General features: G+C 52.6%; 2 protein-coding genes across 3 annotated transcripts; one reads left to right on the top strand and one right to left on the bottom strand.

The window, feature by feature from the left end:
• Nucleotides 1-11972: 11972 nt before the first annotated feature.
• Nucleotides 11973-19550, bottom strand: NECAP1 (NECAP endocytosis associated 1). Of its 2 annotated transcripts, none has more exons than XM_034435971.3 (8): nucleotides 19260-19550; nucleotides 18581-18681; nucleotides 17142-17246; nucleotides 16377-16458; nucleotides 15374-15482; nucleotides 15071-15260; nucleotides 14020-14125; nucleotides 11973-13816 (listed from the first exon to the last, which is right to left on the bottom strand). In XM_034435971.3, the coding sequence occupies exons 1-8, from the start codon at nucleotides 19355-19357 to the stop codon at nucleotides 13768-13770; spliced, it is 840 nt and encodes a 279-aa protein (XP_034291862.1). In that variant the 5' UTR covers nucleotides 19358-19550; the 3' UTR covers nucleotides 11973-13767. The 2 variants fall into 2 exon arrangements, with proteins under 2 accessions (XP_034291862.1, XP_034291863.1); XM_034435972.3 differs by having other exon boundaries at nucleotides 11973-13811; nucleotides 19260-19394.
• C3AR1 (complement C3a receptor 1) lies at nucleotides 19410-22750 on the top strand. Its single transcript, XM_034435973.3, has 2 exons — nucleotides 19410-19940; nucleotides 20831-22750. The coding sequence occupies exon 2, from the start codon at nucleotides 20851-20853 to the stop codon at nucleotides 22198-22200; it is 1350 nt and encodes a 449-aa protein (XP_034291864.2). The 5' UTR covers nucleotides 19410-19940; nucleotides 20831-20850; the 3' UTR covers nucleotides 22201-22750.
• Nucleotides 22751-22814: the final 64 nt, after the last annotated feature.

Raw genomic sequence — 22814 nt, 5'->3', positions numbered from 1 at the left:
TCTGGAGTTTCCACCAAAAGCTTCTGGTGCCTGCCAGAGATGTCTGCCATGTGCCACTTCTTTGGCGATATGTCCCACTTCATCTAAGGAAGCATCTGCCTGAATTGGTCACCCACAAAATGGAAAAGAGCTTTTCTGTACATCTTCAGTGCTTTGGGTAAATGTGTTACCTGGTTTGGCTAAATCCAGAAGATGAACCTATAGCAGTAGGTAACTGATGATCATTTTTCTTTCCTTATTGAGAATTCCTTCTTTGCCGTTTATTATGGTAGAAATAATGTGCAAAGCTCAGCGGAATTTCACAAATTACAGGAATTATGGAATAAGTGATTCAGCAACTGAAACATGGTGTAGCACAATGTGTCTCCTTCAGAACAATTAGAAAAGAAACCCATTTTTCAGAAGCAGGGAAAGCAGAATGAAAAAAATATAAACAGTTGCATAACCGTTGCGGATCCAAGGATTAAGCTGTTTGGGGAACTGAAAGTTGATAGCCCGCTAGCAAAATTGAGAAGAGGCTAAATACTGGAAAAATCTGCTGACTTGATTTTGCTAAATGCTCTGACAAGCTATGGATCTACTCGCTGAAGCAGAATTTAAATGTCTGGCTTATTAGCTGGTTACTTATGAAGACCAAAATAAGGCATATGCCTGTTATCCTTCCTTAAGCCTTTCATTGTCAGGAAAAGCACACAAAAAATGGCAACTAATAGATGTATGAATGAAAAGTAGATATTTACGCAAAGTTGTAATTACACATTTTTATGGGGTTTTTTTACGTTCTGGATTTGGATACCCTGGAAAACTGTTTAGTTTAGTTTAGTTTAGTTTATTAAATTTGTATACCGCCCTACTCCCGAAGGACTCAGGGCGGTGAACAGCCATAAAATAAAACATGTGGATACAAAATTTAAAATAGAGATAAAACTAATTAAATAAATTTGGCTGAGACATTTTAAAACCCCAATAAATTAAAACCAAATTTAAAATTCCATTTAAAAGAGGAAAAGTTTAGGTCAGGCCAGCTTGATGGAATAAAAACGTCTTAAGCGCGCGACGGAAGGTACGCAGATCCGGAATCCTCCGTATCTCCGGGGGGAGCTCGTTCCAGATCGTAGGTGCCCCCACAGAGAAGGGTCTCCCCCTGGGGGCCGCCAGTCGACATTGTTTGGCCGACGGCACCCGGAGGAGCCCCTCTCTATGGGAGCGTACTGGTCGGTGGGAGGCTATTGGTGGCAGCAGGCGGTCCCGTAAATAGCCAGGTCCTAAGCCATGGAGCGCTTTGAAGGTGATAACCAAGACCTTGAAGCGCACTCGGAAGACCACCGGGAGCCAGTGCAGCTCGCGCAGGAGAGGCGTTACATGGGAGCGCCACGTTGCTCCCATCACCACCCGCGCGGCCGCACTCTGCGCCAGTTGGAGCCTCCGAGTGCTCCTCAAGGGGAGCCCCATGTATAGAGTGTTACAATAGTCCAGACAGGAGGTGACGAGGGCATGAGTGACCGTGCATAACGAGTCCCGATCCAGAAAGGGACGCAACTGTTATACGAGAGAGATGCTGTCTGAAGATCTCCAACCACTAGGTAATACCATCCAAATTGCATTCTACTGAAATACATCAGCCAAAATTATTAAGCAGCATAATTCTAACATCTGTTTATTGCCTTCCTTAGAACTCTTGTGTCACACCTGACAGAGCATCCAGAGAAGAAGGCCTGTTACGATTGTTTGTTAGGCTGAACAGATCCCTTGGAATCTATGACAACCTCTCCCACCCGCCATTTCCTCCAGGGCTGAGACTTTGTGTGATATCGGAATAATCCATTGTTCCTCCTCTTTTCCCCACCGGCTTTTGGATGGAGAGATTGGGGAGCTTTCCCAGAATTCCTTTGTGTTTGTGCTCTGATTAAGTCAGGGCCGGGCTGCAGGTTCCCTTTCTGGTCCATGTGGGCCTCCTCTTTCCAAGGCGCCCCCCTCTTGTGCTGGCCCTCTGGCTCTTCCCAGACGGAGATGCTCAGCGCTTGTCAGGATGAGGCACCAAGCCTCACAACTGCATCTCCTCAGTGGCGGTGGAGGAGGCCTTGGGCGAAGGAGAGGGCCTCTCTTTCAAAGCAGGAGAGCCTTGCAAACCCCCGAGTCATCTCCAAACAAAGCCATCCCTCCTTCCTCCTCTCCTGCTCTTCTTTGAACATACAACTTGAGGAGGAATGCATAATTCACCGATAAAACCTTCATTATGTGGCAATCTTTCCAACAAATGCAGCAGTATTGCATATTTTCATACATTAATGCCAGGCCCATCAGCATAATCCATAAATAGCTTCCACATGTTTTTGGAGAAATCTCCCCTGTTCTGTATTTTATTAATCACTCTCCCAAGAGATGAAATTTGAGTAAAGTCAGCCATCCCTCCTGCCTTTGCTGAGGGCACCCGGTCTCCCCGGTCCCTGAAAATGCCTCTTTCGGCCCTCCGTCTGATCTGCATCTCAGCTGCCTCCCTTGAGGAACAGGCCCACCCTCAGCAAGAGAGCCACTGGGGGGGGGCATGAAGTTGGCATTCCTGGCTGCCAGTTAAGAGCCCTGCAGGCCCGACTGCACCCGGCTCCACCACCCCACAAATGGGCTGCTTTCAGGCACAGCCCCTGAATTTTTCCATAGAACTCAACACGGGCAGTGTAAAACATTAAAACCTGCATCAAGAGAAAAGGGGATCTTCTCTCACTGACTCTCAGGGTAATCCCCTCCCCCCAGTTTGCAATCCCCTTGTGGCTATGAAAGGCACCAGTACTGACATTCATAAAAAGAACGTTATTTAGGCAAGGTGTATTTGATTTTCCCATCAGTAACATGAAAAGAAAAGAGTGAAATCAGAATCCAGCACCAGAGACAGAAAGCTCGGGCATTTCCATCTTGGCATAAAGGGTTGCTGGCCAAGCTGGAAGAGCTGCCTCTTCCTCCTCCTGGATCCAAGGGACCCCCCTGGACAGTAGCAGCAGGTGATGCAAGCGGGGCGGGGGGCCAGCCCCCCTCTCCCTGAGGGTCTCAGCCTTGCTTTGGCCAGGGGAGGGGGCCTGGGATAGCTGCTTTCATGTAGAGGGGGCTCTCCATTGAGGGACCTACCTCTGTGATGGGAAAGTGAGAGAAGAGTGCAGTGTGGACTGAGAAAACCGATAAGACCATCCTTGTTCATAGAACAGAACAGGAATGTGGAGTGGAGTAGAGTAGGGTAGAGAAAATATAGAATACAGAAAACAGAATAGAATACAATATAGAAAATAATAAAAGAGAAAGAGAAAGAGTAGAATAGAATAGGTTTAGAATAGGAACAGGAACAGGAACAGGAACAGGAACAGGAACAGGAACAGGAACAGAAACAGAAACAGAAACAGAAACAGAAACAGAAACAGAAACAGAAACAGAAACAGAATAGAATAGAATAGAATAGAATAGAATAGAATAGAATAGAATAGAATAGAATAGAATAGAATAGGAGAAAATAGAAATGGAATGGAATTCTTTATTGGCCAAGTGTGTTTGGACACACAAGGAAATTGTCTCCAGTGCATAAGCTCTCAGTGTACATGCAAAGAACAAAATGATAGGTCATAGATCATAGTTACAATCATTAATCATAAGATACAAGTGCTCAAACATAGATACCAATAGGAGAAGGTATTAAGAAAGATGAGAAGATCAGAAGGGTAATATCAATACAGCATATTACATGGGTAAAATATCTTTAGGTCTGAGACCATGCTGTGAAAATCAGCTGTTCAGCAGAGGGATGGCACTGGGGTTGTGGCAAATCATTGGCCACTCTGCTCTGAGCAGGATCTGGACTGAAGCACCAGATGCCGAAACTTTCTCAAGAGCGCTGAATGTGCAGATGTGTTCAAGCCCAGCAAAGCCACAGACACAGAGTTTCTCGCCTAGCAGCATCTGGGCGGTTTAAGAAGTTTCCTTTTCCTTGGAAAGTGCTCAAGCAAATCTGGATGGACCCCATGGCGCTTGCAGACACTCTGCCCTCTCCTGAGCCCTGGGGCTGGTGCCAACGGGAGCCCCTTGGGCAGAATTCTGGATCAAGAGGGAGCTGAGCCCCAATGGCTCCCACACCAGCAGCTGTTTGCCTGGCCCAGCTGTGGCAATGGAGCTGGCAGTGTCGGTGAGGCCTGCAGGCATTGGGAACGGGGATGGTTTTTTTGTGACCATTAAAATGAACACATTACCTAACTAACACACAGACACACACATCAAAAAGTGCCAATTTCAATCCCAGAATTAAAACTGCAAGACTGACAAAGAATACGTATTTTATTTGGAAAAGGGGAAAAAAAAACCCTAAAAGTAAAAAAGAAGAAGAGACAATTCAGAAATAGAGGTAGACTGCTTTGGCAAAGTGTGAATTATTTTACCACGCAAGTTGTTCATTTAGAATGATGATAAAATCCCCGAACAGCAGAATGTCAGCATTAGAAGATGTCAGCCTGGCTAATGGACTTCAGAGATAATAATGCAGATAGAAAAGAAGACAAAAACTTAAAGGGATGTATTTATAAGGCAGAGGTGGACAAAAACAGGAACTTCTATTAAAAAAAACCAGTAATAAATGCAGTAATCTTGCCTTTAGTGGGATATTGCTTTTGAGATTGCCCCGAAATGCTTTTTGTCATAGAAAAAAATTATTGCAAGAAAAGCGTAATTCTGTGCATTATGTGAATCTGGTGTATCCAGGTTCCAGAAAGAGACTGAAGCGGCAAAGATATTGCTCTGGTAAAGGGCCAAATCCACCGTGGCCGATGGATTTACAGATCACTGGAAGAATAAAAAGGGATCTGAAGAAAGGAAGGGTTTTTAAGGCAAAACCCAGCCTAGGAACACTTTCACTGGGCCAAAATGTATTTATCAATATATATGATAAAGTGAATGCAACATTTTAAAGAAACAATTATAATGTAACATTGGGAGCACTTAGGAAAAAAAATCTGTAAAATTTTCCAATGCTATAATTTAAGAGAAAATCATGTAACATCAAATACTAGAAATGTTGCAACACTGAAGGAAGATTTAATCATAGGTGCTGGTCTTGTAAAAATTACTTGTAAGAATTGAAGAAGAATACATAGTTTATTTAAAAATTGTAGAAATTGAACTTTGAATTGAAATCTTGGAGGTTTTATTCTACTAGGTAATGTTCCAGAACAATTCCACTAGTAAGAAATGAACCAATGCAAATGACTATAAGATCCATGCTGAGAGCTGCAGGAGAGAAATTTGCCTCAGCAGGAGTGGGGGTGGGGGTGGGTGGGTGGGGGGAAGAGGGACCTTCCCAGGCTGAAAAACCCATCAATTCACCAGGCAGGATCCCTGGTTTATAATACCAGCCTGGAAAACCCAATCGCAGCCATGACAAAAGAACAGCAGAGATTCAGAATAGAGGTTTGGCCAAATTTAAGGCAGAATGTACGGTATTTCATGTGTCCCAAAACAAGGGAAATTCCGGCTGTCAGAGGATGGTTTTTAAGAGGGAAATAATGTGAAGAGAGTAATTGGAAACCTTGTTAAGGTTTATAAACGTGTCAATGCAATCATCAGTTGGGCATGAATGGAAGGGAATATAAAACTAGGCAGTTCCCTCCTCTAGTTCAGCGTATCCTTTTCCTTGGTGGCCTGGCAGCTCCCACGGGCTGGACCAGGGACGGGCTCCTCCCATGCAGGGGTGGGGCTTCCCCTTCATGACCCCTCCCCCACCAGGGCCCAACCAACAGGTGGGAAGGAGGGAGGGGGGGGCGTCAGAGAGCTGCTGCAGCTGCTGGGCCCCTCTGAGTCTGGGAGAAAGTCCACCTGAGGGGAAAGGCTTCTCTGCCTCTGGCACACCGTGGCCCCAGGGTGGCATTTCTTCCCGGGGGCAGCAGAGGCTTCTTTTCAAACAATTGCCTTCCTGGCCCTGGGGCTGTCTGTTCCCTTTGCAGGAAGAAGACCAGGGGCTTTTCTGTAAGGGGGGGGAGGGGGGGGAAAGGGAACTGCCAGGTGTTGCACTGCAAGCAAATTGGGCTGCTCCTCTCCAGCCCAACTTCGAAGTGGCCCTAAGGTGCATGGGAGGGAGGGAGGGAGGGAGGGAGGGGGTGCCCCAGCCCCATTTGACCCACATCGCTAGCCATTCCTTTGAACTCCTGTGCAGATTAGGAGGAAATGCATACCAAGAGGGACACTCTCTGTGGGTGAGAGCAAGAGTATTACAGGAGTTTGAAAAGTGTAAAAATACTATGCCAGATTGGAATACTAAGCTGGTAAAACAGATATTAAAATAAAACCATCCCTGACTAGGAATCATGATTACTCCCCTTGAACGATATAATGAAAAGCGGAAATATAGATGTTTGTTCAATAAATTAATAACATTCAAACACATATGCTACAGCAATCTCTCACTGTTGTGCCTTCATGCGGGGAGGGCGGGAGGGAGGGAGGGAGAGAAGCTTCTGGAGACCCAAGACCATCCTTGTGTGAAAGGACTCGGGAGAAACCTGCAGACACCAAAAAAAGTACTTAGCAGGCACAAAAATTCCCTTGGAGCTGGAAATGCTGGCTTGATCATTTTCTTTTAAAAGATAAATACTATTGTTTTTTTTTTCTGTTGCTCCTCAGTTGCAGTTTTTACAACTACAGAGGCCATGGATTTGTAATTTGGAACAGTAGCATTTTCAACTTCAAAAACATCTGAATTATTAGAATGCATCATTAAATTTTATGAGACAAAAAAGCCCATAATCATATCTGTTATCAATAAATCAATTTAATAGGCAAATTTTAAAGAATGGAGTAAGAAATTGAGGGTTCCTCTTTTGTCTAAACAATGGGAAATTGTTTTGCCCTCGTGTCAAAAATTTCAGATCTTAGATTAGGGTTTATTCAACCAAAAATAATATTTCAAACTCATTGAACTCATTGTGTTTGAATAGAAAATAAATGGGTGAATCACCATTTTTTTGAAGATGTAATTAAAATACCATTTTGTTGGAGATTCATTAAAACATGTCCTAAAGTTATTATACTCTGGGGAAAGGTGATTAAATCTATTAATTTAACTCTAAGGTATGATTTAATATTTTTGGACATCCCTATTCTTTTGAATCACCTACCGATTACGTGGAAATTGATGGTGGGACAACAGAACGGATCCTCTGTGCGGCTCTCCTTGCCAAAGAGGAGTCCCTGAATGGGGGAAAGATGAATGCCTGGCTCCCATCACTCGGTGGGTGGAAGCCTTGATGCAAGTTACACCCGGAGGATCCCAATGAAATATGCTCATCTTTCCTTGAAACCGTTGCATAAAACTTCCCAAGTCCATGCCTATCTGTCAGAAGCCTTTTGCTTTCTTTTTCTCTTGTTGATGTCATTTTATTTTTTTCCCTCTGTGTTGTTTTATTAAGTAAACTAAGTAAAAAATTAGGAAGCCCTGGGTCCATCTTTTGGCAGACCGTTTCGAATCTCCATAGCTTAACGTTGGGTGCAAGTGTTCTGCTCTGTTCCGGCATCGTCCTTGCAGGCCTCTCCCTGCAGGCCTTCCCCCGGGCCGAGCACCATCATTTCTTCTGGTCCATTCAAAGAAAGCGGTGGGGCAGCCTGCGAAATCCTTGGGACCCACTGCAGAGGAAATCACAGGGATCGGTGACAACAGAGATGCTAGGATACAAGCTAAGGGGAAGCGATTTTGATTTATTTAACCAAGTTAAAATAGACACTTTTTAATATTTAAAAGGAACACATTGGTTGAATAAAGAGGGTAAAATCTGCAATATTTGGGGTTGGATCACGATGGCAAGAAGGCATGGAGGCAATTCCACCCTCCGATGCCATGTTCAGCCCGGAGGCTTCCTTGTCTTTCAGAGCAGCCTCTGCAGCTTCAGATGCTCTTCTCAGAACAGGTCGAGGGGCGATGCCACCCTCTCCCCCCCTCTCTGGTCTTGGGAGGCAGGTGGGCACCTCAGTTTAGGCCCCAGTGCACGTGGAGACCCTGCAAGGCTGAGCCCGCTTCAGTTGCTGGAGACGGTGGGCTCCCAATCCGGGTGCAGGTGTGACCTAGGCCTGGAAGGCAGCCCCTTTGGGGTGGAGGCTGCATCTGCAGGAGATTAGAGCAGGAGGAGGAGGAGGAGGAGGACCTGCGAGGGCCGCTGAAGGGTCTGTTTCCAAGAAGCCAAAGCCGGCCTGGATGGACCGGGACACAGCAGTGAGCATGCAATCTGGTTTCATTTAAAGCCGGTTCTAAGCTGCGGCCGCTGGGATCAATGGGAGCCTTTGTCTTGCATGATCCAGAGTTATTTGCCCCTAAGAAACAATTAACTACCCATCTCTCTGCCCACCTGTCTGTCACCCGAGGGGGTGGGGTGGGGGCATCACTAAACAGCCCTGCACCCAATGAGGCCCGGGCCCTAGATAGCTGTGGGTGTATGTATAGGAAGCCACAGGCCAATTAAGAAGACATCCTCTTTCTGTTTTCTTACATCAAAGAGGGCTAAATGAAAGTGAGACGGCCTCAGGGTAGGTGGGGCAGAAGCCACCTGGGCAGGGTTTTTAAGAGGAACGGGGAGGCCTCATGAATGGCATAGCATAGGGAGTGACAGGGGCTTTGTAAGGAGGCCAGCGAGTGCCTCAAGCATGCGGCCCTGGAAGCCACTGAAGTCTCCGTGCTGGTGGGCCATGGACAGAGTGGAGCTGCATTTGCACAACGAAAGCTCCAGAAGGAGCATTTCACCCATCAGAATAGAGCTGGAAGGGATCTTGGAGGTCTTCTAGTCCAACCCCCTGCTCAAGCTGGAGACCCTAGACCAGTGGTGGCCAACCTTTTACTCACCGAGTGCTGAACAGGCACGCACTTTGCGTGCACCCGTGATATCCACGCTAACATGCGGCTCCTCCCACCGTGTGCTGTGCACACAACCGCACCATCTGTGCATGTGCAAGGCTTTCACACGCACCTCCGTGCACTGCGTGTGCAATCACACCATCTGTGCACGTGCAGTTTTTGTGCAGGGCACACACGCGAACACCATCTATGCATGTCCATGCTGCGCAGTACTCTCATGTGCAAATGCACATGCATGCCCAGGAGAGCTCCGATGACCAGCTGGCTCTCTTGAATTGCACACATGAGCACCGGAGGCCCAAATACCAGCTGGGGGGCAACACGCATGCGCAGCTGCAGGTAAGTTGGGCAACAGCTCACGTGCCCAGAAAGATGTCTCTGCATGCCACCTTGGTCACGCGTGCCATAGGTTCGCCATCACGGCCCTATGCCATTTCAGACGAGTGACTGTCCAGTCTCTTCTTAGAAACCTCCCGTGTTGGAGCATCCACAACTTCTGAAGGCAACTTCTGTTCCACTGGTTAATTGTTCCACCATTAGGAAGTTTTTTAATTCCAGGTTTCTTCTCTCCTTGATTAGTTTCCATCCATCGTTTCCTGTCCTGCCCTCTGATGCTTTGGAGAATGAACTGACCCCCTCCTCTTTATGGCAACCCGTCAAATATTGGAATACTGCTATCAGTCCTTTTTTTTCTCTCGATTGGCCAAACACAAATCCCGCAACAGTTCATGTGTTTTAATCTCCAGGCTTTTAATCGTCTTAGTTGCTCTTCTCTGCACTTTTTCAAGAGTCTCAACGTCTTTTTTGTAATGTGGTAACCAAAACTGGATATGGCCTTACTAAGGCTTTGTAAAGCGGTACTAATACTTCACGTGATCTTGATTCTGTGCCTCTGTTTATACGACCAAGGATTGTATTCGCTTTTTTGCCAGTGTACTTGAAAAGATGGGTCTCCTCAGATGCCACCCCTCAAGTTCTCCGCAATCTTCAAGCATCTTCCTGGGTATCGAACAGCTGACTGAGCCGGGGAATAAGCCATCCTCCAGCAACAGCAGTTCCATGCCTTTTCCCTGCAGCAGGTGCGCCCACCAAGTCTTCCCTGGTTTTCTGAGGGTCACACCTAAGCGCACCCCAACCCAGCTCAGTCTTTCCCGCCTCCCCCTTTCCTGCAGTTGCCAAGGCTTGATGCTGAACTGTCAGTCCACCAGGGGGCGCCAGGTACGCCTTTCCAAAAGGCAGCCCTTTTATTTTCGTGATTCCAGGCAAACAGCTCTGAGAACCATTTGTCTTCCTCCTGCTTTTGAAAGCTTCAAGCAAAACAGCACCGGACTCCCCACACGATCCAATGCGCTCTTCGGGTTTCAAAAGGGCCTGCAGAGCTGTCTACCCAGATCGCCAAGTTGGGGGCAGGGGGGCACTTCACCGCTTCAGAGCCCACGGTGGGCTTTCCGCGTGGAGAGAGGCCGCATCACGAAATCTGGAAGAATTAAGAGGTGCCCCCCCCCACCTACGTCCCTAAGTCCAATGTCCCCTGAAGAAGAAAGGTTCCCCCCTGCCCCCAGGGGCCCTAGGCTGAGCCAGCCGTTATCACGATCGTCATCAGCACCCAGCAACCTAAAACTAGCCGCGGGGTTTCCCCACGGAGGCTCTGCCTGGGACCAAGGATGTGCTTTGGGCAAGTCCCGCTTCTTCCCCACCACATCATCTGCCAGGCTGTGCGTTTGGGAGGAGCCCGGCAGGCCGGGAGCAGGCCGGGCCTCGTTTCCCCGAGAGGAGAGCCAGGGACCCTGGATTGGACAGGCGAGGGAGGGAGGGAGGGAGGGCCGGCTTCCTTCCCAGCCCCCTCCCAGCTCTTGAGGGAGCAGCCAGCCAGCCAGCCAGCCTCAAGAGCTGCAGGTCCCACTTGCTGGGGTGGCAGGACCAGACAAGGGCACCTGGGTGGAAGGAAGGAAGGGCTCCGAAGAAGCTGAGCCAGCCCACAGCACCGTCACCCAGGGAGACCTTTGATCACTACATAAAGTGATCAAGCCTCTCGGTAAAAGAGAAGCTCCCTGTTTTTTCAAGCACATTAATTCCTCAATTTTTCTGGCTGGAAAAGAGAAGTGATTTTGCTGCCATTATGCAAAGCTAGCAAGCTACAGTCTTGTCGATAGCTGACACTAAGCTAAGTCACTTGCTTCATGTTTCCCTTCCTTTTCCCAACACAGCTCATCTCGCAGGGCAACCAGGACTGGCTTCCTGTTCCAAAACCAGGTGTGAAATGGGTTGAAAAGAAGCCGTTTCTGCCAGTCCCCGTCAGCCCCAGAGCCTGGCAATGGAGAGAGGTCACGGGCCGAGGGGTCTGGACAGGAACCTCCGTTGCAATTTCTGGGTAGTGGTGAGTCACCCAACCCATGACTCTGTTCCTCGTGATTCCATAGAGCACAGCCGCATCCTCTCTACTGTGGAGAGAATCTTGCCCCCTCCCCCACTCGCAAGGGCCACAAAACCGCAGATTTTTGCAGAACTCTCTTGGTGTTGGCTGCTGCTGCGGCTGCTGCACTCTGGTTCACCTCCCTCGCTCGCTCGTTCCTTCCTTCCTTCGTCCTTCCTATGAAGAGTTGCCTCGGGGTCAGTTCCTGTTTCACCCATCTTCTCTCTTTGAACGGAATCCTTTATCCTTCCCGCACGGCTGTTTAGCGCTTTCTCTAAAAAATTATGAAGGCTGGAGGTTCAGGGGAGGTCAAAATAAGCAACACAACAGTCAGAGCGCTGCAATCAAAGCTCCTCCCCTTTGTACACGCACGGACTTTGCGCATGTTAAGAGGCTCCGTTTGTGGCCACCACTGGAGGCTTCCCTGCAGACGCCAGGGAGTGCCCTCTGCCCTTCCGACTGGAGGGGCAGCTTCCAGCACTGCCAGGGAGGCTAAAGGCTCACCAGCCACCTGCTCCAACATCTCCTCTCTTCCATCCTCCTCAGCCGACCAACCCACTGACTAACCCGGCCTGGCCCAACCCTGGGGAAGGAGGCAGATTCCGGCCAGCCCGGAGAAGCCGGGAGCGGGGGAGGGGTGGGGGGGGTTGAGCGTTAAAGAAGGGAGCTGCCCTGTTGCTCCTTTTAATGCACAGCTTTCCCCAGGTTTAATTCTTTTATTTGCTATTTATTGAACCAGTACATCTTATACTTTATATACATACAGATGAATATTACTTCTGTTTGTGACAATACATAATATATTATTTAGGTAATACTAGCCGTAAGAAAACACGCACACAGAGGGACAGCCTCCCAATGAGTCAACTTAGGAAGTCGGGTGGCTGTGAGGCTGTGGAAATGGCTAGGGGACCTGCCGCGGAAGGAGAGGGGTCAGCCGGATCCAGAACCTCCAGGCAGGGCGTTGAAGGGCGAAAGGAAGGGGTGGAACCGGCTAAGCCCAACCAGGCGCCTTCCAGCTGGGCTACGATTCCCGCTTCCCAGGGGAATCGGGCCCTTCCAACGTAACCCTTGGCTGCCGCCTGTGAGGGACAGAGGAAACTTCAGGAGTTAAGTGGACCGGGGGGCTGTTTACGGATAGCCTTGCTAGGGAGGCACCCATTATTTTTATTTTTAAAAAGTGCATTTCATTCCCTGCAGTCTTCCGCGTGATACTAGCGGAGCAGATCCCCTCTGCTCCTCTGCAAAGGAGATCGTGGCCGGGAGCGGAGAAGAGACAAAACATGGAGAGGCTACCTGGAAGTGCCTTCCTCACTTAAAAACTACCCACAGGGGAAGCACCAAACCACGGGGTCACCCAGGACATGCAACAGGCGAGAGCCAAGACTACAGCGTAATTATTACCGCCCACAGAGGTCACGAGCCTACCGGGAGAAACGGATCTAGAGCGCAACAAGAAAACGGCCTCCCAATTCGAGGGCCAAGCGAAGCAGGTGTTTCAGAGCCGTGTGAGCTCGCCAACGGCAAGAGGAGCAAAGGGGAGACGTGCGCAAATCCCAAAAAGACACGGACCAGGCAGGCAGGCAGGCAGGCGGAGGGAAGAGGCGCTGCCAGAAACGACTTCATGATTCAGTAAGCTCTGCCAGGGACAGGCTATCTAGCGACAAAACATACTGGCCAGAAAGTTGCATCCAGAAGCCTGACCCTCCCTGGCAGGGGCAGAGCTCACATGCCACCCTGCTCCTGTGATGAAGGAGTGGGCCGCGGAGCGAGCCTCTGCCGTGTGCGCGTGCCAGGCAGCCTATCTCGAGGGCACCACAAACCGGGTTCAGAAGGGAGCCCGGAAGGAGGTGCGTGCCCGTCATCTGTAAAAGATGGGAGCAGGAGGGTCTCTTGGGTGCTGCAACTACGTCCAATTTTGGAAGGGATCATCTCACTAGAACTGAGCCGTGAGAAAAAAGCCGGGGAAATTGCAAGGGCTCACCAAACACAAAACCGGATTCGGAGGCCCTGACTACCAAACTGGAGGGGAGGAGACTGAGGAAAAGCCAGATGAGGACTGCCCCAGATCAGGTGCTTCGACTGGAGCCCCCCGAGAGCAGAGATCAACAGGAGCAGCTCTGGCCCTCCGCCCGCACCAGGCGCACTGAGGCCCAGAAGAAAGGAAACGGAGCCTGGCTGGAAATCCCAAACGAAAAGCAGCGTCTGGTCAGCCTCCCAGACCTCAGGGACTGACCAGAAGCAGGAGCCCGGGTTTCAGCCATCCTTCCTCGCTCTTCCAAAGCTCCCGGAAGGGCGAATTCTGAAGCAATTCTGCTGTAAGAGATAAAATGCAACGGGCGTCAATGGGACGGGAACATCAACAAAAACAGGAGGATTGTCTGGAAATTAGGATTCGACTGAAGAGCCAAGGACGTTGGGAAACTCCCATCCCAGTTGGGTCCATCTGTCTCGGTCACTGGTCCACTTCCGTTTCCTCCACTCTGCTTCTTCAGAACTGAACCCAGTTAGACGGCTGAGCAGGCTGGCTGGGAACTGCACTGGGGTGTGGGGTGGAGGGTGGACACAGGCAGCGAAAGGATTAGGAGAAAGGCAAGTGGGCTGGGGGCCCCCAAGGACCGGCCCTCCCCAGGAGAGAAACCCCTCCCGTCTTTCCAACAAGATCTTGAAGCGAACATCCCTCCCCCCTCATGGGTGAAATCACGAAAGGAGAAGGGCTGCGACCCCGGAGCCTCCCTCTTACCTGGGTGCCGTGTTGAAGTCTCCCCAGAGATCTGGACTGCCTGGGAGGACGGCAGGCACAGGGCCCTTGGAGGCGGCGGGTGGCAAATCAAAGTCTAGGAGGATATCTGGGGGGTGGGGGTGTCAAAGGAGGGGGTTCTTGATTAGAAATATGGAGAGGGTCTCCTCCGACTTTCTCTCGGGACACCAATCAGGATCCACTCCCGATTTTCTCAGCCCTCAAAGTACCAGGATTAACAGGATTATATCCGGCCGATTGTTCTGCTTCAGCTTCAGCTTCAGCTCTTGCCAAGAGAGGCAGAGGATAAACCACTTGGGCTGCTACAACACCCGCCACCCGCCCCCCCAAACCTTGCCTGGAACCACCCAAATCAGTGTGTATAGGTAGTCCTTGACTTATGACCACAAGTCATAAGTGAGCCCAATGTTTATGCTGTTAAGTGAGACATTTGTTAAGTGAGCTTTGCCCCGTGTTACGACCTTTCTTGCCACAGTTGTTAAGTGAATCTGTGCAGTTGTTAAGTGAGTAACCTGGCTATAAAGCCATTCTGGCTTCCCCATTGACTTTGCTGGTCAGGAGGTCACAGAAGGGGATCACGAGACTCCCAGGACACAGCAACGGCCGTAAGTATGAACCAGCTGCCAAGCATCAGAATTTTGACCATGTGATCATGGAGATACTGCGAAGGTCGTAACTGTGAAAAGCTGTCATTAAGTCACTTTTTTCAATGCTGTTGTTTGAACTGTTGAAAGTCAAGGACTACTTGTACTTACTTTGGACCGTAAGACCCACAAAAGGGAAGCCGGGGGGGGGGAGGGGGAGGGGAATCCCCGGCCAATCCGAAAGGCCAGCCTTTCCTTGGACCGGCTTGCCAGCCAAGCTGAGGGAGACATGCCAAGGGGTTTCTCCTCCTGAGGAAGAACAAGGACTCCCCATCCCGACTCCATGACCATCAGGGCCTCTGCCGCCGCCCCCCTCCCCCCCCACTATTCTGAGCGCCTGCTGAGTGGGGACCCCCCAGAATCACCCTCTACCGGGAAGCAGCCGTTACCTGTGTTGCCAGCACTGCTGGACTTCGGCACGGGGGGTGGAGTTACGTGGTTGGAAATGGCTGTCGAAGAAAGAGGGGGAACCGGGGGAGGAGGGGCCATTTTGCCCCCCGGAGGTGGGGGGAGGAGGCTGAGTCCACCTGAGCCAGCAGGGCGGGGCTTTGCTGACCCACTTTTCTTGGCGGGGATATTCTGCAAAGGGAGAAAGGCAGCGTTAAGAGGGACCTCTCGGAATCACCGCCCCCCCCTTACTCCCCCCCCTTGAGACCCAAGCAAGCCAGGAAAGAGGCGCAGGGGAGCCTCACCCCAATGTTCAGCTTAATGGTCTGCCCTTCCTTGAAGCCCAGGTCAAGCTTGGGCCGGCTGTCCAGCTCCTGGGACTCCTTGGAGATTTCCGTCTCTTGCTTCACCCACCTGTGTGCAAGAAGGTTAGCTGCAAGGACAGAAGAGGAAGCAGGCTGGGCTGTCCTCGGCTTACAACAGCCACGGGGACCGGAACGCCGGTCACTAAGCAACGCGGTCACAAAGCGTGGCTGCATCGCTTAGTGATGGCAATGTCGGTTGTGCTAACTGAACCCTGGAGTCGTTGGGGGGGGCAACGGTCTGCTGGCTTCCCACAATGGAAGTCAGAAGGAAAACTAGCGAAGTGGTGGTGGGGGAGAGCGGGGCTGGGATGGTGCAAACGGTCGGCCCTGAGAAAGTGCAAAGGTGCTGGGGGCTGTGTGGGGTGAACATGTGGGGTAATTGCGCCCTTCTCTGCCAACTTCCCAACTAACTTTCTGGGGAAGCCGGCAGGAAATGTTGCAAATGGCGATCACGTGGTTGGGGGGGGGGGGGGGCTGAAGCTGCTCTTGAAGTGCTAAGTGCCCAGATTGTGATCACGCAACCGTGAGGAAGCTGCAACGCTGAGGATCCGTCCTACCCACCATCGGTTCAGCCCTGCTCTAAGTCTGAATGATTGTTCACCGAATGGCTGAAGGTCACGGTCAACCCGTGAAGGTGCCCAGAGGAAAGGCTCAAAAGCCCCTCGGCCGTGGGGACCCTGGACGGCAGATGGGAGGCTCGCTCTGAGAGGCTGCAACACTGTTTAGTGCAACCACACACCCTGTTTTGTCTGAGGTTTCAAGAGAGCTCCTCACCCTCCTGGACTAGGCGATGAAACAACCCCATCTGAACGGAGCTGAACAAACCGAGCCCCCATTCCAGACAGAAGCAGCTCCGTTTCTGTGGAGCTGGGAAGGAAGGTTCCCGCCCTAGGCTGACCCTCCTCCGGCCGATTCCCCTCCTCGCCCAGCAAGGCAGACTCACTTGAAATGGTCCTGCAGGGCCACGTTGAAGTCAAAGGCGTCTCCTCTGTCGCCAAAGCCGATGCCAATGAAGGCGCTGCGCCCTGATCAAGAAAGCCAGCAGCAGTTAGCACAGCCGCCGGAGGGAAAGATCCCAAGAGATCCTGGGAATTCTCTGCCACTTTTTGCTAACGCAGCGCCTTGTATGCCTGGCCTTCGGGGAGTCTCTCTGGCTTCCCATTGGGAGAAGGGGCCGACTCTGCCACCTTATAGGCCTTCTTATCCTCTCAAAGGAATGCCAACCTCCGTATCAGTCCCTGGCCCAGAGGAAACTCTTTCCTTAGGCTCAGGAGACCTGGCGGTCAGAACCAACCTGGTAACAGCTTTCACGCCACACCTGTACAATAGCCCCAAGGACTTCCTTAGCTCCATTATCCCTCCTTTAGATGCCTTCAGTCCATCTGAGGCCGTTCAGGTCCTCAGCTGAGAACCAGCCGGAGAGAGAGAGGAGTTTTCACACGGAATCTCTCAGGTCGCTCCCCACGTTCAATTCCTCTCACATTTAGTTCAGAATTTTCCTCGCCGGGCATTTGGCTCTGCCCAAGGCAAGGCACGCTCTGAAGTGCTTTGCTCCACCTGCTCCCAAGGGGCATTTCTTGGCTCCCTGATGGCTGAAAGACGGTCCCCAGGGGCCAGATGCCTTAGGGTGGCTGGAGGCATGCTCAGTGGGGCCGCCATCATTCACATCAGCCAAGAAGAAACTGTGCATCCTTCTTCTTCTTCTTACCATTTCCATCCTGAATCCGGATGACAAAATACCGGCTCGAGTCATTTACCGTCTCCACTGCAATGCCAGGGTACTGATCGATCGGAGCCTGTGCGAAAAGCTCCCCTAGGAGGAAACAAGAAGAGAGCCGCCTTCAAGGCCCAGCAAGGGAAGGGGAAACCAGACCCTTTCCAGAAAGCGTTTGGGCGGCAGGGGGGAGGGGGGCCTCTGGCAGAATGGCTGCCAGGGAGAGCTGCCCAAGAGGCAATCCTGAGAGGGCAGGAAACAAGGGCTTCGGACCCATCCATCTCTTGGGCAGCTGGATGGAGATTAGTAGGATGCCTTTTGTGAGTGGGCAGCTCTCCCTAGCAGCCGTTTTGCCAGTGCCCCCCCCCCCCAACCTTGGTTGACCTCTGAAACGAGATCCTTCACCAGGGCATCCTCTGTGCAACTAGATTGGAATAATACATAGCCATAGCACTTAGATTTATATACAGCTGCACAGAGCTTTACAACCTTCTCTAAGCGGTTCACAAATACCAGTATTATTTGCCACCAACAATCTGGGTCCTCTTTTACCGAAGGACGGAAGGCTGAGTCAACCTCGAGCTGGTCATGATCGACCTGCTGGCAGTGGGCAGAGTTTGCCCGCAATACTGCATTCTAACTGCTGTGCTACCATAGCAAAATATCAAATTATAGAATTTATAAAATAATCTAACAAAAAATCAAATTAACCCAATAAAAAATTGATAAATAAGATGTCTTTTTTCAAAGCTGCAATTAGAGAAGCTTTATGTTTCCTAAGTTTCAATGTTCCATTTCCTGGAAAGATGTTTGAGCATTTGTTGTGATTTGAAAGTCAGTTCTTTCCCTTCGTTTTGAATGAGGAGCAGCCGGAGGGCTAAGAGCGAGACGGGAAAGGGGGTGGGGAGCCCACTTTGGCAAAAAGCCGGGTTGGAACACAAACTAAGAATCAGCCTAGACTCAGGCATAAACACACCAAACCTTCAAGCAAAACCGTGCCGTGAGCGGGGTTAGGAATCCAAGTCAATCTGCAAAAATCCTCATTTGGAGGAATCCAAGAACCAGGCCAGAAAGTGTTCCGTATTGCCCAAAACACGCCGGAAAGAAGGCTCCCCATAAAATTACCGGTTATCCCAAACCACCCAATCAATACCTCATTACTCAGAGATAATTACAGACAGCTTTGGATTGCTCCAGCATCACTTTCCATAAGCAGAAAGGAGAAAACAACCCAAGTATTTCATTGGCCCTGCTTCACGGAGACTCTGCTTTGAAAGATCACCAAAAGCAGAAGGCGTCTAAGAGAGGCCCGTCCGTCCGTCCGTGTATCACTCGGCCCAACGAGGGAAGGAGCAGCCACAGGCGGCAGGACCTTTTGAGGAGCCCATCAAGGCCTCCGGGGGCCCCCGGGGCTCTCCTAGCCGGACCCTCACCTGAGACTTTGTCCTCCAGCTTCACGTAGGCGACCTTCCCCTTGGAGGTGACGCGCAGGCGCCCCGTCCAGTCGGGCTGATCCAGCTTCCAGTCGGAGGCCCTGCAAGGCAAGTCCTCCACTTACAAGGGCTCAAAGTTACACGGAAAACAGTGGCTCACCACCCTTGCTCCACACTTACGACTGCCGCAGCCTCCCCGTGGCCGCACGGGCCGAATTTGGACCCTTGGCAACCGACCCATAGTTATGACGGCTGCAGCCTCCCACGAGCCCCTCCTGCGACCTTCTGACAGGCAAAGCCAAGGGCAAAAACTCACTCAACGACCCTCTCGCCTAGCAACGTAAGCTCTGGGCTGAACTGCGGCCGTAAGTCGAGGGCTGCCGTGAGGGTCCCCCCGGGGCAGAGGCCCCGCCAGGCCCAGGCTCCAGCCAAGCCTCCCTTCCCCCGGCGGCGCCTGGCAAGAGGGCAGAGGGCAGAGGCGGCTGGAGGGAAGGAGCGGCAGCCCCCGAGAGCTTCGGCCCCGGCCCCCCCCCACTCCGCCTCCGCCCCCCCCCCACCCCCTCCCCCCCACCCCTCCCCCCCACCGGAGGCCCCGCGGGGGAGGCGGCCGACCTTCGCCCGGGCGGGGCGGGGCGGGGCAGCGGCGGGGGGCGAGGCGCCGCAGGGCTCGGCCTCCTACCGGTAGCCGCGGTTGGAGGCCCGCGGCGGGATGCGGTAGACGCTGACCTCGGGCTTCACGCAGAGCACCGACTCGTACTCCGCCTCGGCCGCCGCCATCGCCCCCGCCAGCTGACCGCGAGCCGGAAGGGAAGACCCGCAGCCGCCTTCCGCCCGCCGCTTCCGCCCAGCGTCCTGGCGCGCAGGCGCCGCTCCTGCCTCCCGGCCTCTATGGCCGCCCGCGGGGGCGCTCAAGAGCCGTAGAGCCGTGCGGGGCAGAGGGGCCGCGCTGCCTCTTCGGGGGTGGAGCCCTCTGTCGGCTCCTCCCCTGGGCCGGGCGGGGGCGTGGCCGATAGCCTCTACAGGTGCGGGAGAAGGGCTCGGGGTGACGCCCACCGCAGCTCCTCCCCACCGACGGCAGCCCCGCGCTCGCCCGGCGGAGCCCCTGCTCGCTCGCTCGCTCGCTCTCCCCCGCCCCTCGAGATGCGCTTCAGCAGCCCCCCTCCCCGCGCCAAGTGGCGGGGAGTCCCCCTGGCTCAGCCCCTCCCGCTTCATCGCCTGTGACTGCTCAGCCTCCCCCGCCCTGGGAAAGCGGAACTGGCCGACCGGCCCCGGCCCCAAAAGTGCTGATGGGGCACTTTCCCCCTTTCTCCGTCTCGCCTCCGCGGACGATAGCGAGGGAGCCCGGCGGAACCTCGCCCAGGTAGGAAGGGGGGCTTCTGGCGGTCGGGGGCCGCGACCCTCCCCAGGCGGCAGGCAAGAGTCCTGGGCCTCCCCCACCCCCAGCTCTGCCTTGACTCCCAAGCGGCGACTCGCTTTGGACCGACCGGTTACCCGCAGCCTGCCAGACAAACCCGGCGAACTAAGCCGCTCCTTGGCAAAGCGAAATCGGAGGGTCGCGGGCTGGAGACCCTCCCCCCCCCTCCTTTAGCTTCCTGCTGTTCTCCGGGATGCTGCTAACCAGCGGCAGGAGCCCTGGGGCTCCCCCCCCCTTTTCCATGGCCAGATCCTGCGTGGGGGCGTGCAGAGCTTTCCCCCGGTCTAATCCTGTGGCCTTGGGCTGCAAAAGGTTTGGGTGCCATCAGGTGCGGAGAGCCTGGTCGGTGGCAAACTGCGGTGGGCTGGATGGAAGGAAGCTTCCGCAGTTCCAGACTTTCACAAGGGGCTTTCCTCTACCATCCTGAAATGGATCTCAAAGTCAAAGGCATAGCTTCTTGCAGTCAAAAATATGTTTTCTACTTCTAATCAGGACCAACACATCCTCTCTTGATCAATTAAAACAATCTCCCTTACAGGTTTCTAATATTGTCCCAATATTTGTGTTATGTACAAATGGAGCCAGCCAGCTAATGTCACGAATCTTGTGGTTGGAAAGCAAAGCAAAAATCCCCTTGGCCGGCCAGCATCTTCTGGTTACTAAAGATCAGCGACAGCCTTGTGGGGAGCCGTCCCACAAGCATTTCCCCCACAACGCTGGCTGAGGATATCGGGGCATGAAAATGCAGCTCGCCAAAGGTCCCTCTGGGGTGGGGGAGGGGGGGGAAACCCCACATCCACCTGCAGCCCAAGATAACGTTTCTGAACTCTTTTCAGGCTTCCCTTTGTGACGAGAGATGGCTCCACTGCTAGCGAACGGCAGCTTAGACGAAAACAGTGAGCCTTTCCCGCTGCCTTCCACCTCAGTCGGCTCCCTGGCCATTTTCTCCATCACCTTCCTCTTGGGCTTCCCCGGAAATGGCCTGGTCATCTGGGCGATTGCCCTGAAGATGAAGCGAACGGTGAACACGGTTTGGTTCCTGCACCTGGCGATCGCCGACTTTGTCTGCTGCCTCTCCTTGCCGTTCTCCATCGCTCAGCTGGCCCTCCACGAGCGCTGGCCCTTTGGCTGGCTTCTCTGCAAGGTTCTCCCCTCGGCCGTTATTTTCAACATGTTTGCCAGCGTCTTCCTCCTCACCGCCATCAGCATTGACCGGTGCCTCCTGGTGACCAAACCCGTCTGGTGTCAGAATCACCGGACGGTCAGGCTTGCGTCCGCAGTCTGCGGTGTCATCTGGATCCTTGCCTTCCTTTTGTGCTGCCCTTCCTTCTTCTACCGGGAGACCCTGAAAGATGAATTTGGCAATACCAGGTGCATGAACAACTGGCAAACGGAGAGACATGAGGACTACCAGTGGTTGGATGATCTGTGGGACGTAGAAGACAACACCCTTTTGGCCACCGAAAGCACCTACGACCGTGCCTCCCCAGGTGGGAACCTGGATCCACACCCTTCCTACCCCACTGTAAACACAACCCAGAGAATCACCGTGACGCCTTTGGGCGTATCGCACCATTCTAGAACCAAGACAGAGGCAGATTTCATGAGGAGGCCGGTTACTGTTGCTCCTTCCATTCTGCACGAGTTTCCCGGGGTCCATCCGAGTTTACCCACAGCCAGCACTTCCCAGTTCAAGGACCAACCGGCCGATTATTTCCCTGACGCCCAACCGCCCAGCGTCTTTGTGTCCATCACCCTCACCAGAGCTGTGCTTGGCTTCCTGCTGCCTTTTGCGGTCATGGCCGCTTGCTACGCTCTGATTGCCCGAAAGATGCTCTCAAAGCTCTTTGTGGGGCCTCGCCGGAGGGCCCTGCAGCTGATCCTGCTGGTGGTGGCCACTTTCTTCCTCTGCTGGGCTCCCTTCCACGTCACTGGCCTGCTTTTCCTCCTGGCTGCCCCCCAAACCTCACTTCACCAGGCCCTGCTGTGGTGGGACAGCGTGTCCGTTGCCCTGGCTTATGCCAACAGCTGCATCAACCCTCTTCTCTACGTCTTCGTGGGGCAACATTTCAGGAGGAAGGTCTGCCAGACGGTGCAGGAGATGTTTGAGGGGGCCTTTGCGGAGCCCTCCTCGGCAGTCTGTTCCCGGGACAAAAGGCAGACGACCACGGTTGACGAGGTGGATGTTTCTGTTTCGGTTCTCTAACACGGGCCAAAGTTTCGGGGAAGTCTCTAGTGAAGCAAGAAAAGGGAGGCTAGCTTGGCTTACAGTCTGCGCTTCTTCCACTAGCCCTTTGCGCTTGTTTTACCTGCGTTACTTTAAGCGGCTTATACTTCCAGCCTGCCAGCGACGAGTGTTTTTAAAGTATTTTTTAAGATGTCTTTAAAAAAAGATGAGCAAATGCTCACCAAGAAGATACCAGAAACTGAGGATGGGAGGAAGGGGCTGTGGCCAAAAGCTCTCTCCTTTTGCCCCCCCCCCCCCCCCCGCACAAGGGGCCCCACCCTGCCAGCCGGCCCTCCTGTGGCAGTTGGGCTGGGAGCCTCCCACGAGATGCACCTTCCCAGGGCTTGGCTCCCACTGAAGCATCTCCCAGTCCCAACGGGCCCCCGCAGAGGCCAAGGCTGCTGGTGTGGAAGCTTCAGGGATTCTTAGGATGAGGATTCAGCAGGGTGGAAGTGGGGGGGTGGGGGGGGTGATGGTTTCTCTTATAGCGCTTCTGGGCTGCATGAGAAATAAACAACATGGAACTCCCCAAGGCCAGCTTTATTTTCCTCCATCTCCTGGCAATGTCCAACCTGGGTTGAAGAAGCAGCCTC

Source organism: Pantherophis guttatus, chromosome 8, assembly GCF_059756535.1.
Source record: "Pantherophis guttatus breed Tessera chromosome 8, ASM5975653v1, whole genome shotgun sequence".
In the NCBI taxonomy this organism is placed as follows: domain Eukaryota; kingdom Metazoa; phylum Chordata; class Lepidosauria; order Squamata; family Colubridae; genus Pantherophis; species Pantherophis guttatus.
The sequence above is the reverse complement of the archived record's forward strand: the minus strand, read 5'-3'. Positions and strand labels throughout refer to the sequence as shown.